The sequence below is a fragment of the Octopus bimaculoides genome, chromosome 5 (genome assembly GCF_046866305.1).
Source record: "Octopus bimaculoides isolate indiv1 chromosome 5, ASM4686630v1, whole genome shotgun sequence".
Classification (NCBI taxonomy): Eukaryota; Metazoa; Mollusca; class Cephalopoda; order Octopoda; family Octopodidae; genus Octopus; species Octopus bimaculoides.
This window is the reverse complement of record NC_142932.1, coordinates 106,198,580-106,214,833: the sequence shown is the minus strand read 5'-3', so window position 1 is coordinate 106,214,833 and position 16,254 is coordinate 106,198,580. Positions and strand designations below refer to the sequence as shown.

General features: G+C 36.8%; 1 protein-coding gene across 8 annotated transcripts in view; it reads right to left on the bottom strand.

Moving 5' to 3' along the window:
* LOC106867711 (choline O-acetyltransferase) overlaps positions 1 to 16,254 on the bottom strand; it is a 643,259-nt gene that overhangs the window by 188,076 nt on the left and 438,929 nt on the right. For all 8 annotated transcript variants that reach the window (XM_089352873.1, XM_089352872.1, XM_089352870.1 and 5 more), the window contains one exon: positions 15,664 to 15,782. In XM_089352873.1, the coding sequence (XP_089208999.1) occupies positions 15,664 to 15,782 (119 nt within the window). The remainder of the gene's footprint in view (positions 1 to 15,663; positions 15,783 to 16,254) is intronic.

Sequence of the window (16,254 nt, the reverse complement as noted above, 5' to 3'; positions counted from 1 at the left end):
TGTATTGCCATTTTTTGTGTTCAATGATAACGCTCTCTCTGTCTCTGTCTCTGCTATTTCTCACCCTCTCTCTCTGCTCTCTTTATCTCTTCGACTTTCTCTCTCTCTCTCTCTCTGTATGTATGTATGTATGTATATGTATGTATGTATGTATGTATGTATGTATTCTTTTATTTTATTTGTTTCAGTCATTTCACTGCAGCCATGCTGGAGCACTGCCTTTAGTCGAATGACTCGAGCCCAGGACTTATTCTTCGTAAGCCTAGTACTTATCCTATCGATCTCTTTTGCCGAACCGTTAAGTTACGAGCTCGTAAACACACTGACATTGGTTGTCAAGTGACAGTGAGGGGACAAACAGACAGACAGACAGACAGACACATACACACATACACGCGCACACACACGCACACAAATGTACACACACATATACATATACGACGGGCTTCTTTCAGTTTTCGTCGACCAAATCCACTCACAAGGCCTTGTTCAGTCCGAGGCTATAGTAGAAGACACTTGCCTAAGGTGCAACACAGTGGGACTGAACCCGGGGCCATATATATGTATATAGGGAGCTGGCACTCTGGACAAAATACTTAGTGGCATTTCACGTATATGTGTGTGGGTGCGTGTGCGTGTGTGCGTGTATGCGTGTGAGTGTGTTCATATCTTTCATCGTTAGTAATCGCCGAAGTCTGTAAACATGGGCGATGCTCGGGTGATCTTTGAATGAAATTCTTTGCACCGTGTTACAGACGTCCCTTTATTCATCTCGCAGTCAGAAATATAGCGAGTCAGTAGTTGACAGATCGGAAGCTTGTAACCAGCGATACTATATTTAATGTAAATAAATAGCACATAAATAGATTATGGAGTCAATTTAATCGATTGTTCCCACTTTCGAAATTGGTGACCTTGTGGCATCGATATAAATCAATATTTCTAAATATTTGATAAGTGAATATTAAACGTCTATCGCACATCATCAAACATTGCTTAATCGTCTTACCTAACAGGAATGAACCGTTCATCAAGTGCGAGCTGTGACATTGTTGTACTTGATAAGGTCTGTGAAATTAATGTGATTACAAGGGAGATCGTGTATAATTGGAGGCAAGTTTAGTGTGTATAGATTATCCTTATCATCATTACATTCGGTGGAGGCGCAATGGCCCAGTGGTTAGGGCAGCGGACTCGCGGTCATAGGATCGCGGTTTCGATTCCCAGACCGGGCGTTGTGAGTGTTTATTGAGTGAAAACACCTAAAGCCCCACGAGGCTCCGACAGGGGATGGTGGCGAACCCTGCTGTACACTTTCACCACAACTTTCTCTCACTCTTACTTCCTGTTTCTGTTGTGCCGGTAATTCACACTATGTCACGCTGAATATCCCTGAGAACTACGTTAAGGGTACACGTGTCTGTGGAGTGCTCAGCCACTTGCACGTTAATTTCACGAGCAGGCTTTTCCGTTGATCGGATTAACTGGAACCCTCGACGCCGTAAGCGACGGAGTGCCAACAACAACAACATTATATTCGAGAAAGAAGAGCTCGCATGAAGCCTTGCCTATACACCGTGGGAGTAGTTATCTTAGTAAGAACATTTATGACTGAAATATGCTAAATTTCTCTAAAAGGTAAAGAACTCTAGTATGGCGAGTGGCTCCGAGAAACTGTTATGACATGGGCATACACGTCTGATGTAAAATGGTATTACATAAATAGATAGTTGGGTGTGGTTATCTAAAAATAACCTATTACAGAATAATATATGTTAACACAGAATGCACTCCGTACTACCCGAACGTAAAAACGATATTCAGTATTTCACCGTATAACTACTGACTGTTAAACCAACACACGTCGAACTAACACGGTTAACGTACACAGTAGAACTAACACCGTCAACTACTGTTCCTTAGGCACAAAGGCCCGAACACAGAGGACGGTACAAGGACAAACGACACGAGTGGGACATAAGACATAAAAGAATGAATGAAAATGAATTATAAATAAATGATAATGCGATGGCTACTCGAATCCCACTCTCGAGCAGTACCATCTAATTGTTCTTTATCAAAGTTTTTATATCTTCTTTTTTCTTGGTAGCACGTGTGTAGTCTTTCCGTTTTTTTTTTCCTGTTTTATAATATTAAAATTTACTTACATATTTTACCAGTTTATATACGGTTTCAAATCGTCATAGTCCACGACTGGAGGTAGGGCATCATATGCCACCTCCACTCCTAATGGGTCCATGTTTAACCCGAACAATTCCTTTAATTTAGCATATCTTTCCTTGTCTATTAACATACATTTAGTGTTTTCTGTATAATCCTCAGCCGGCAATTTCACTCTAATCACCGATTAGTACTTGGTGATTTTTCGTTCAATTGCCGTGCTTTTTGTGTACGTCATCATATACGCTTTATTTTTACTGGGCCTTTTGAGGGACTGCTCCTGACAGTTCACTCTGTTGTCATTTTTTGTAATCGGTTAGTCTATCTTCAGTTATGTGAAAGTGTTCAGGATTCTCCCATAACAGAATCCATTATCCTGGTGCAGTAATATGCAGACTGGATTTTTTTCTCTTAATTTACTAAAGAGATCGAACGTGAATAAATTTTAAGGTTTAAGTTACCGAGTGAAACATTGAATTGTCTGGACTCTAGGGAATTATACTCGTATACCATATTCTTGGACGTTGCTGAATGTCGGTAGATAACAGATTTTGTTATTTCTAAAGAGAAAACCAAGAAATTTCCACACTATTTTATTAATACTGAAATATTTTTGTCAATATATTTGAGTGTCAGTTATTTATCACAAAGGAAACTATACAGTTTGTAGACTCACGATAGTCTGCAAATAGTTTACTGAATATTCCGCCAAGTCTGAATTGTATTTGAAGCAATCTTTCTTTGAAATATTCCATCATTATTCATTTTCTTAAAAATTTAAAATTCAATCCATATCTTTGTTACATATAACATTGTATTTTGTTTTGCGGTTACATCATGCAATCTAGAAATATATGACCTTGGTGATACACTTTTGGTTATATTCTGCAATCAACATTATGTTTATAGTATCTTAATGAATAATTAGGTTAAAATAGCGAAATGATATATTAAAATGATTTTATCGATTTTATGCTCTCCTTACAACTCTCGCCTAGGGTGATATAAAACGTGAATGCTTTACCGAACATCTATCGGGTGCAGACAAATTCTAGCGCTATATCCTCGGTTACAGTTCATGGACAGAACTGTTTCAGTTCTTAATATCGTAAATAAACCTTTGGAAAAGCAGGACACAATTTCCATCTCATTTGAAGTTAATGAACCTTGGGCAAAGCAGGATACAATTTTGTATAATTTGTAGTCTATGAATCTAATCACTCACTTATGAAATGTCAGACATAAGATGTATGCATATGTAAATATCTAGATAGATGTCAGTTAATACTATTTATCACTCTTGCTTGAAATAGCATCGTATTGATTCTTGCAAAAGAAATCATTATTACTTGTTTTTTTTTTGGGCTGAGTGTAAAACGGATCATGTGACGATAATTTTTGTTTGCAGTGAAGTTATTTTACCCGTTTCTTACTTTGACTAGTTTTACGTATACTATCATATACTGTAGTGTGTTGGAACTTATCCCAGTTTTTAAAACAACAAGTGTTTGAGAGATTTCTTTTCTTTTTTATCGATGCACCAATCTGTTGCAGGACTCACCCAAGGGACGATCTGAGTTCAACCTTCAAGCTAACGAAACATCTGACTGCTCTGTCTCATTTCGTATACTATAAAAACTATATCCTAAGAGTCTACCCCCTCTAAAGCTTTTAAGGGCTAGTATTTATTCCAGTTCTTTGTAACAGATGGTATCTCTCTCTCTATGGAATAAGGAGCTAACAGAATCATTAGCACGTTGAACAACATGCTTTGTAGCATTTCTTTCGGTTCTTTACCCTCTGAGTTCAAATCTCGCCGAGATCTATTTTGCTTTCCATTCCTTCGAGGTCAATGAAATATTGTAGCAGTCAAGCACTGATGTCGATGTAATCGAATTGTCCCCTTCCATCAAAATTGTAGGCCTTGAATCTTGCAGAGGGAATCTTCAGATCTCGGTCACTTACACGCCATGGAAACCTGGTAACTAGCCTTATGAGTCGTAATGATACAGAGAGAGAGAGAGAGAGGGAGAGAGAGAGAGAGAGAGAGAGAGAGAGAGAGAGAGAGAGAGAGAGAGAGAGAGAGAGAGAGAGAATCCACGTGATAGAACGCTAGCTTTTCATAGGTAACATTACAAGAAGATCAACTACCTATTCCTAAAAATTAGGAAAGGTAAAGGGTATGCAATCAAGAATATTTATATATTACATTTATTTATTTAAGTGGAGGCGCAATGGCCCAGTGGTTAGGGCGAAAACACCTAAAGCTCCACGAGGCTCCGGCAGGGGATGGTGGCGAACCCTGCTGTACTCTTTCACCACAACTTTCTCTCACTCTCACTTCCTGTTTCTGTTGTGCCTGTAATTCAAAGGGTCAGCCTTGTCGCACTGTGTCACGCTGAATATCCCCGAGAACTACGTTAAGGGTACACGTGTCTGTGGAGTGCTCAGCCACTTGCACGTTAATTTCACGAGCAGGCTGTTCCGTTGATCGGATCGACTGGAACTCTCGACGTCGTAAGCGACGGAGTGCCAACAACAATATTACATTTATATTTATATAAGACGCCTACTATCGATTTGAACCTGTGCGCTATTGTGGCCAATACTACAGCAATTCAGTTATGTATCTTCTACACACCGCACGGTGTGTAGAGTGTACACTGTTCGACATTTACCTACATCTTAATATGATTGGTTGTGATAATGGCAGGAGGAAATGGTGTTTAATTTATGACAGCATTAACCACATTGCTTGCCCTATGGCCCCAATATTTAACCATCAACAATGTCTTCAATGAAAATATTATTGAAAAATATGACAGCCATTTATTTCGTCGTTTCTCTTTCTTGCTTTGGTGTTTGTTCATTAAGCGCTATCATTCTCTCTTCATATCTCTTCCCCTCCCTCTCTCCCCTCCCTCTCTCCCCTCCCTCTCTGCCCTCCCTCTCTGCCCTCCCTCTCTGCCCTCCCTCTCTGCCCTCCCTCTCTGCCCTCCCTCCTCTCTCCCCCTCTTTCTTCTCTCTGCCTCTCTCTCTCTGTCTCTCTCTCTCTCTCTCTTGCCTCTTCTGTCTTAGGACGGCTGCTTCTCATCAATAACTTCTACAACAACAGTGATAGTAACAACATCGGAAGCAATTATTACTCACTATCATAACCACAGCCGCAGCAAGTGTAATATCATAACATCCTCATCATCATCATCATCATCAGCAGCAGCAGCACCCCCCCACCACCTATACCAATGACAGCTACAAGGGCAACAACAACATCAGTAGTAATTATGACCGCATCGAAAACAAGGAAAATATTCGCGTGATTAGAGAAGCCAAAATTTGTATCGCTGATGATACTGCTGGTGGTGGTGGTGGTGGTGTTGGTGTTGATGATGATGATGGTGATGATGATGATGATGACGACGACGACGATTTTGATATTGTTGCAGTCGCTGATGATGGTAATAACGATAATGATATTATTGAAAGAGGAACGGATTATTATTATTATTATTATTATTATTATTATTATTATTATTATTATTATTATTATTATTATTATTATTATTATTATTTATTATTTAAAAAAAAAATTTTCTCTTTATCACAAGTTTTGTTGGAGCTCCTGGAGTCTTGCACGCGTAGCGGACTTACTTCCAGCAACCCACGGTACCATGCTATTCGTTCTTTTCAGCTATCTGATACTTTCCTGATTATACTGGCCATGCCCAGGAGGCAAACCTTTTCTAGCAGTTCCACAGGGCACTCTATTCCAATTTTCTTTATATTCCCCTTGATGCCTTCTGAAACTATTTCCAAGGACCCAACTATAATTGGTACTATCTTCACTTTCTTCATTTTCAATAGCCGGGCTGTTTCGTACTTAAGAGGGTTCTATCTATCTATCTATCTATCTATCTATCTATCTATCTATCTATCTTTTCGTCTTTCTTCTTGACTATTCGTGGGTCAAAGCAGTGAGCTGGCAGAATCATTAGCATGCCGGACAAAATACTTACCAGCATTTCTTCCGGTTTTACATTCTGAGTTCAAATTCCTCCAAGGTCGACCTTGCCTTTCATCCTTCCGGGATCGATAAAATAAGTACCAGTTGAACAGTAGGGTCGATGTAATCGACTCATCTCCTCCCCCAAAATTACTGCCCTTGTAGCAAAATTTGAAACCATTATCATTATTATTATTATTATTATTATTATTATTATTATTATTATTATTATTATTATTGTTATTATTATTATTATTATTATTTTATGTTTGACTTTTGTTTTGCATTTGTACAAGTTGGATCCAAGTCTCACCCAGAGACCTCAAGAGACACCAAGTTAGAAGTTCATGTAGGTGCTATGCCTAGGGTACCATATATTTGGATTTGTACAGTGTTGTTCTAGAGAATGTTTAAGAAACCATAAGAAAATAATGTGTTTGTTTTAAAATTTGAGATCACATAGACAGTATTTTACGTAGGATATGGGCAGTTCCCATGAGCACTATCTTTTGAACTTCAGCCATTTTGAGGTTTCCTGGTATCTGAGCTAGGTAGTAATCAGCCTGTTTCGCTGTCATTCCCAGGGCACCTATGACAATAGGTATTGTTTTAGTCTTAGGTATTGTTTTAGTCTGATTATTATTATTATTATTATTATTATGACGACAAAGATGACGACTGCGACGGTGAGGAAGAGGACGACGACAATGTTGATGATGAATGATATCGACAATGAAAGAGAAACAAGGGTAAAGGAGGACGTGATTGAGGATGATAAATGGTCGACAATTTTGCCAGCTAATCTGCCGTCGTCTCGCTCACACTTTTCTCAGCACACAACTCGTGAACATCACGACTAACATGCACAGACGCACGATCGTATGTTCTCACCCGAAGCCACACATACATACATACATACAGAGAGAGAGAGAGAGAAGGAGGGAGAGAGAGAGGGAGATAACCGGAGAAGGAGACGGTCGGAGGAAGAGAGGGGGAAAAGAGAGAGACCTAAATTGCTTTCTTTCAATTATTCTCGCAGTAAATAATGGCGGCAAATCTTATCAAAATATATCGTCTATTATTATTCTCATATTTATTTTTCTCTCTGTCACTTCCATTAACTTCTTATTCTTGAGACCCTACTTAAATACCTACCAACATACCTACCAACAAAACTAACTACCTATATATACACATGCATATATATACATATATACACTCAGTGTATGTATGTGTATGAATGTGTGTGCGTGTATATGTGAATGCGTGTGTGTATGCATGTGTGTATGTATATATGTGTGTATGTCATACACACTCATACATACACGCACATACATCCGTATGTACGTACATACATACATACGTTCATACATGCATACTATACTCTCATAAATCTACTTTAATGCGTTTACAGGTTTCAGTCACTGGACTACGGCCATACGAAGGTTCTTCCTTCAACGACTTTTGTCGAATCATATCGCCCCTAAGACTTGTGCCAATCTAGGATTTAGTATATCGAAGTCTAGTTGCTGAACCGATAAGCTTAGGGACAAAAGCAGGCACATAATCAAACGCACACTCACACATACACACAGAGGATCACACATATAGGCACCTGCACACATATCCTGTCCATCTATCTATCTATCTATCTATCTATCTATCTATCTATCTATCTATCTATCTATCTATCTATCTATCCCTTTTATATCCCTCGATACTATATCCCACTGCGTTGATGGGGTAAGTCTTGCCTTGCAAATACTTGATAACCTCATCAGTGTTGATATCACATAAAAAAGTACCCAGTACACTCCGTGAAATGGTTGGCGTTTGAAAGGACATCTAATTGTAGAAACCATACCAAAGTACAGGGTGTCCACAAAGTCTGGGTACACGGAGTAAATAAACTCATATCATAAACAATTGAATATAAGAAATAATAATTTCTTAAAGTATGTGTTAATCCCCATGTACCCAGACTTTGTGGACACCCTGTAGATATTGGAGCACCTCACATCCATCTGAGTCGAGTTCCTGTCGAAGGGTCTTGCATAGAAAAAGGGACTGATGTTGATGATGATGATATATACCTCAGCATTGCAAAATAGTTTAAGAAGAGTTCAATTTGCTGTCATGAGTTTTTAGTTTCTATCTAATACCATACTCGTAATTTACGCACACATTCTCTTTCTCCCCCCTTCACTCTCTCTCTCTCTATATATATATATTTGATGATGGTTTAACTGGATAAACCCTAGAAGTCATTGTCAATACTATTGTTGTTAAAGAATAATAAATTTATATTCTACCAAATGTATTGAGTAATCCTTCAATTTAACGTAATATTGTTTTTATTATAAGAAAATATTCACGCGCGCGCGCACACACACACGTATTTATATATATATATATATATATATATATATATATATATATATATATATATATATAAACTTTAACTCGCTTCAGTCATTAGCTTGGTGCCATGCATTTTAGTCTATCAAATTGTACTCAGTATATTTTTATGAAGACTGGAACTTATTCTGAACCACCAAGTTACGAGGACGCAAATATGCCAACACCAATTGTTAAGCGGTGAGAAGGGGGAACAAACACAGATACAAAGACACAAACGGGCGTCCCCCCTCCCCCCCATATATATATATATATATAATAATAATAATAATAATATATATATATATAATAATAATAATAATAATATATATATATATAATAATAATAATAATAATAATAATAATATATATATATATAATAATAATAATAATAATAATATATATATATATATAATAATAATAATAATATATATATATAATAATAATAATAATAATAATATATATATATATATAATAATAATAATAATAATAATATATATATATATATAATAATAATAATAATAATAATATATATATATATAATAATAATAATAATAATAATATATATATATATAATAATAATAATAATAATAATAATATATATATATATAATAATAATAATAATAATAATATATATATATATATATAATAATAATAATAATAATAATATATATATATATAATAATAATAATAATAATAATAATAATATATATATAATAATAATAATAATAATAATAATAATAATAATATATATATATATAATAATAATAATAATAATAATAATAAGGGGACAATATCAAGCACTCAGTGATGAGGGAAAGGATCAGAAGAGAATGTTATCGCAGGGTGAGAGCAATACTGAAGACAGAGCTGAACGCGAGAAACAGGATCGAAGCGATCAATGCTCTAGCCATACCAGTCGTGACTTACAGTTTCAACATCGTTAACTGGTCAATTACTGAAATATGTAATGTTGACAGAAAAATACGAAAACTGTTGACAATGCATAGAATGCACCACCCTAAGGCAGATATAGAACGTCTTTATCTGCCAAGAAAAGAGGGAGGTCGAGGACTACTACAGCTGGCATTATCAATGAAGGTAGCCACAATTGGCCTAGACACCTATATGAAAAACTCTGAGGACTGGATGCTAAAACTTGTCTTAAAATATGAAAGCAAGAAAGCATCTTACTCAGTAACAAAACAGGCAAAGGAATATCTAAGTGAATTCCAATTGCAACAAATTCAAGAATTAGACGAACTAGAAACACCTACAGAAAAAGCTAAGCGCTTGAAAACCCGTGCTAAAATTGCTGCCTTAGCTATTATGACTGAAAAATGGCATGGAAAACCTCTCAATGGCAAATACCCAAAGAGAGCGAATAATGCAGATATTGACAAAGCCCTTACCCACCAATGGTTAATGGCCTCTGGATTGAAATCAGAAACAGAGGGGTTTATCATAGCAGCCCAAGATCAATGCCTACCTACAAAGAACTACCAGGCCAACATATTAAAGAACGGCAGCTCCCCATTATGTCGTATATGCCAACAACAAAATGAGACCATCGATCATGTTGTCTCCATGTGCAGTCTGCTTGCGCCTACAGAGTATCTCAACAGGCATGATAGAGCTGCACAATATATTCACTGGGTAATATGCAAAAACCTGGACTTGCCCCATGATAAAAACTGGTGGGAACACAAACCACCCCCAGTACTTGAAAATGATCACATTGCACTCCTCTGGAACTTCACCATTCAAACTGACAGAAAGATAGACGCAAATAGGCCAGACATCATACTGAAAGACTTCAGACAAAAATCATGCCTCCTCATTGATATGACTGTCCCAATTGATATAAACGTATCTGTCAAGACCTACCAAAAACTGAGCAAATATAAAGATCTTGAAATAGAAATTAGCAAAATGTGGAATCTGAAGACGAAAACAATACCTATTGTCATAGGTGCCCTGGGAATGACAGCGAAACGGGCTGATTACTACCTAGCTCAGATACCAGGAAACCCCAAAATGGCTGAAGTCCAAAAGATAGTGCTCATGGGAACTGCCCATATCCTACGTAAAATACTGTCTATGTGATCTCAAATTTTAAAGCAAACATAATTTTCTTATGGTTTCTTAAACATTCACTTGAACAAAACTGTACAAATCCAAATATATGGTACCCTAGGCATAACACCTACATGAACTTCTAACTTGTTGTCTCTTGAGGTCTCTGGGTGAGACTTGGATCCAACTTGTACAAATGCAAAACAAAAGTCAAACATAAAATAATAATAATAATATATATATATATATATATATATATATATATATATATATATATATATATATATATATAGTAAATTACAAAAAATGAAGAACAAACGCAAAAAACAACGTAAAGTATTAGCAGACGCTCAGGGAAGGAAAGAAAGGAAAGAAACAGGAGATAGAGGAGAGTCCAATAGAAAAAGAAGACGGAGGAAAAAAATCGCAACGATTCACATGTGGTTACATATATATATATATATATGTATATATATTCTTTTATTCTTTTCCTTTTTTCAGTCATTTCACTGGGGCCATGCTGGAGCATCATCTTGAAGGTTTTTTAGCCGAACAAATCGATCCCAGGACTTATTTCTTAAGCCTAGTACTTATTCTATCGGTCTCTTTTGCCGAGCCACTAAGTTACGGGGACCTAAATACACTAACACCAATTGTCAAGAGGTGATAGAAGAGCAGACACAGACACAAAGACAAGCGCTCACACACACGCATACGATGGGCTTCTTTCAGTTTCCATCTACCAAATCCACTCACAAGGTTCCGGTCGACCCGAAGCTACAGTGGAAGACACTTGCCCAAGGTAACACGCAATGGGACTGAACACGGAACCATGTGGTTTGGAAGCAAGGTTCTTACCACACAGCCACGCCGTCGCCTATATATATATATATATACATATATATATATATATATATATATATATATATATATACATATATATATATATATATATATATATATATATATATACATATATATATATATATATATATATATATATATATATATATATATATATAAAGATTTACTGTTCGTAATGAGATAAAAAAGCGAGGCTGTGTAGATTTTAGTACATTTATAAATAGAACGTCTTACAGCTGTTTCCAGGATATTTATTATATCCCTTCATCGGAGACGGTGTGAGGAGATGGTTAAGCAATAGCTTTATATATATATATATATATATATATATATATATATATAATATTATATATATGCATCTATCTAGTGATTTCTATATAAATAAGTACTGGCGTCGATTTATTCTGCTAAACTAGTGAAAGCGATTCTCCAGCACTGCCACAGTACAATGATTGAAACAAGTAAAAGATCTCTCCCTTCCTCTCTCCCCCCCCTCTCTGTATAGCATCTATGTGTAGCATCTATGTGTAACATCTATGTGCATATCTGTGTGTATATTAAATTACGCACATATATTAACTCTATCCTTGTACAATCCTAGTTTAGGAACACTGAAGAATTGCTTTTAATTTGAAGATAGAATCCTTGAAGGATGTGTAAAAGGATAGAAAAATATTTTAGATTCTTTCTCCATATGAATTTTGAAATAGAACAACAAGAATACATCAATGATGTATGTTCAAGTGTCATCATATTATTAGAAAAATAATAACAACGAAAATTTTCAAACCGCTTAGATCAAAGAAAATAAGTAGCAATTCAGAGAAAAAAAAATCGTTCATCAAAAGCAATTTCATAATAAACAGACGAGAATGCCTACTGACATCTCGCTTCATATCTGTTTTTTTCAGCGTAGTTATTTTCATGGCAAAAATAAAAACAAACAAAAAAAGGTGGGGGGGGGGGAGATGTAGCCATGACTTTAATATTGGACAAAGACTGCGTAATTACTATTGACGAAATAAAAGTGAGTGGTTGTCGGTTGGTAATTTGTTACAATACTGCGCCGACCCGACAACAAAATAATTGTAAACAACACACAAGGAAGTGGATATATGTAAGACACATATCTATCTATCTATCTATCTATCTATCTATCTATCTATCTATCTATCTATCTATCTTTCTATCTATCTATCTATCTATCTATCTATCTATCTATCTATCTATCTATCTTTCTATCTATCTATCTATCTATCTATCTATCTATCTATCTATCTATCTATCTATCTATCTATCTATCCTCTTCCGCTTCTTGTGGAAAGGAAGCGTTCCGATGGTTAGGCGATCCGTTTGCTGCCAACACCCGTTAAAAGGAGGACTGGGCATGCCGTGGTTGATGATGCGCAGACACGCGCTGAGACTGCGACATCTCCGGCTCTACGTAGACAACGGTGAACAGGTGTGGTCGCCGTTTGTGCGGCGCGCTTTCCCGCAGCTCGTCTTCATGACCGAACTGCAGTCGTGGATCAAGAAGAGGCCGAGGAAGGGCGAATGGCACCGCGAGTGTCGCGCTGCTCTTCGGCAACTCCAACAACCCGGGTCAACCTTGAGCGACTGCATCACAACTAACGCATTCTATAGTGGATTAGTGGAGGGAAGGTACGACGACGATCTCGGGGCGAACCTGGGCGTCGACGAAGAATACCTGACCCGCCTGTTTAAGACGACCTTCGGACCGGGACCTATGGACAACTTCCAGAGATCCCTGGCCTGGCAGTGCTATCGAGAAGCACTACCCGTTCGGGATAAGCTCTACAGGCATGGCTCGAGAAACACGGGGCCGACCTGTCCGAGATGCCGGCAGAGCGACGAAACCGTTCTGCACGCACTCGTACAGTGTCCCACCATTTCCGAGCTGTGGGCTTACGTCGAACAACTGCTATCGCGTGTGGGACGAGTCGGTCTATCAGCCGAGTCTATCGTGAATATTGTCGCGCCTCCTTCCTTTAAACGGGAAGGAAGAGCTATTTTCATCGTACTTGTGGCTATGGCGAAAGAATGTGTATGGTGGACGCGTCTGAAAGGTCTAGAGACAAAGACTTTCCTCTCTGGGCAATCTCTCATCAACTTCTTCAAGTATCACCTGAAGAGGAAGGTGAGAGTAGAAAGGGAAGTCTTGTCTAGTGAATGCTTCAAAAAAAGATGGGTGAATGTAGCAAGGATGGCACGTGTGAACGACGGAGCCATCTTGAGCATAACCCTATGAACTAAAAATAAAAAAAAAAAATTCCAAGAAAAAAAGAAAGAAAAAAAAAGGCAAAAGAGAGTCACTTACTGTTATAGTTTCTTCAATGAGAATATTGACCAAGGTTACCGTGGTCTTTTCCGTAGACTTTTCTTTCCACGGCCAAACCTAAACTGTCCTCCCCTCCTTTTACACGAGAACATTACTGTGTGATACACGATCCCTATTGATCGGCCTTTTTTTCTTTTTTTTTTTTTCTGATTCCTTTTGATCGAACTACCCCCTTTTCCTTCCTACGATCCCTTTTGATCGACACCCTCCCCCTTTTCTTTTTTTTTTTTTCTTCCCCCTCCCAAAAAGAAAAGCTCTACATTGTATTTGTCCCATCTTCGTTGAGCCCTGTGTGGCTAATAAAAGAAATGTATCTATCTATCTATCTATCTATCTATCTATCTATCTATCTATAACGCGTGAAAAGTATTAAAAAACGGAGTAGAAAAACAAAGTGTATTAGATTTACGCTCAGGGAAAATAGAAGGAAAAGTCTTTTACGCTTTTAGTTTATATATATGTGTGTGTGTATATACACATATGTGTACATATATACGTATATATATATATGTACATATATGTATATATATATATATATATATATATATATATATATATATATATAGGTATATATATATATATATATATATATATATATATATATATATATATATATATATATATATATATATATATATATACGTGTGTGTGTATATACGTGTATATACGTGTATATATGCTTGTTTATAAGTACATACATTCATTTTGCTATACACACCGCACGCACACGCTTACTGGGGACAAAACAAAAACACCGAGAAAATTCGATAGTGCTGTAGAGTGGACAATCTATGTATTAAAGAGTATAATATGTTAGTTACAACTCAATTATGTCACAATATCACTGTTGTGGATTATCTAGATGATATGTATTGTGTGTAATCACAATGATGAAACTGTGCTGTAATGGAAGTGATATAGCTAACGCATTACCCAACTTATAACAATCACAGACACACACATAAGTATGCATGTGCATAGGTATGCACCCTCAACATACATGGAGGAAGAGAACAAAAGAATGGGGTGGTTTATGGAGGGAGAGACACGCCGAGTACAATTAGCTTGAGTCATTTTGACGCTGAGGAAATTTCGTATTTTATTCTACATCAAAACTATCAAGTTTCTTGTAGCTGAGCCTGAACTAGTTGTTTATGACATATATAAGGAAACATTACTTAGTAACTGTGTGGACAGTCTTCGTTAATCGAAGTAATACAACAAGATATTAATAGGAATACTGGACAAGTCAAAGGATAGAGATCAGAGTAACGTGGGCCGCCTCTTTTCAGAGGTAATAGTGGGTTTGTTTAGGACTAACAACTCTATCTAGAAAAAAAAAGGAGTATAGATACACAATTGTTACACAAGCATCGATGGCAACTCAAAACCAACCAGGAAGAGGAAAGCCTTACATGGTGCAGCAAACTCCGAAAGGAAGCTGTAAAGTCGACTCCTCGTCTTACTACTAGAAGACAACCCAGAGTCGAGAAAAGTGAAGAAAAGTCGCCAATAGCCTATGCTCCATTAGGAGCGAAAACCTTGAGTAAGAAATAATTTGCAGAAACGGTAGCGCGCTGAGCAAATTACTTAGTGGCATTTAATTACAGCTCTTTACATTTCGTGCTCGTGTTTCCGGAGTCGACTTCACTTTCAGTTCTTCTGGAACTCAATAAGTAAGTATCAGTCATGTACTGCGGTTGATATGATGAACTACGTTTACTCACCCACTTGTGTTAGAGATCAATGTGATAACAAGAAAAGAAAGGTTGAAGGTGACTTACTTTAATTGAGCATTCTGGTCGGCGAAGTGTCTTTTAGGAAACACCATTCCTGGATTGGAATTGACTGGAAGCGGAAGTTGTACTTTCATGTACATTTCATCGAGCCACCAATCATAACACTGAAGGAAGAAAGAAATTAGAAATCATTATTGTTAAAATTAATTCAACAGAATATTGATTATCACTTGATAAACACATATAAAAACAAACAAAAACACAAAAAAAAAAATTCGTAGAGAATCAGACAGTGGTTTTCAGCACTTAAATTTGTATCTAGAGGATCTGATTTCAACTCCCATAACTCCCTAGTTTAACATTCAGTGGATCAACAAAATAAATACATTTTATTATTGTTATTGTTGTTTAGTCTACACCAGTCCTGATTGAGAAGATCAAAGATATTGCTGTGATGACCATTATCCATCTTTTATCTAACAAAATGTGACTACAAATATACTACCCAACGTATTCGCCTGTCTTCAAGATAGTATAAGAATGATTTCGAGTAAATTTGGCTACTACTTCCAGAAAATCAAGTGAGTTTTCCTCGAGTTATATAGTGGGGTTAGCTAGGTCAAATTACCTGTCCAA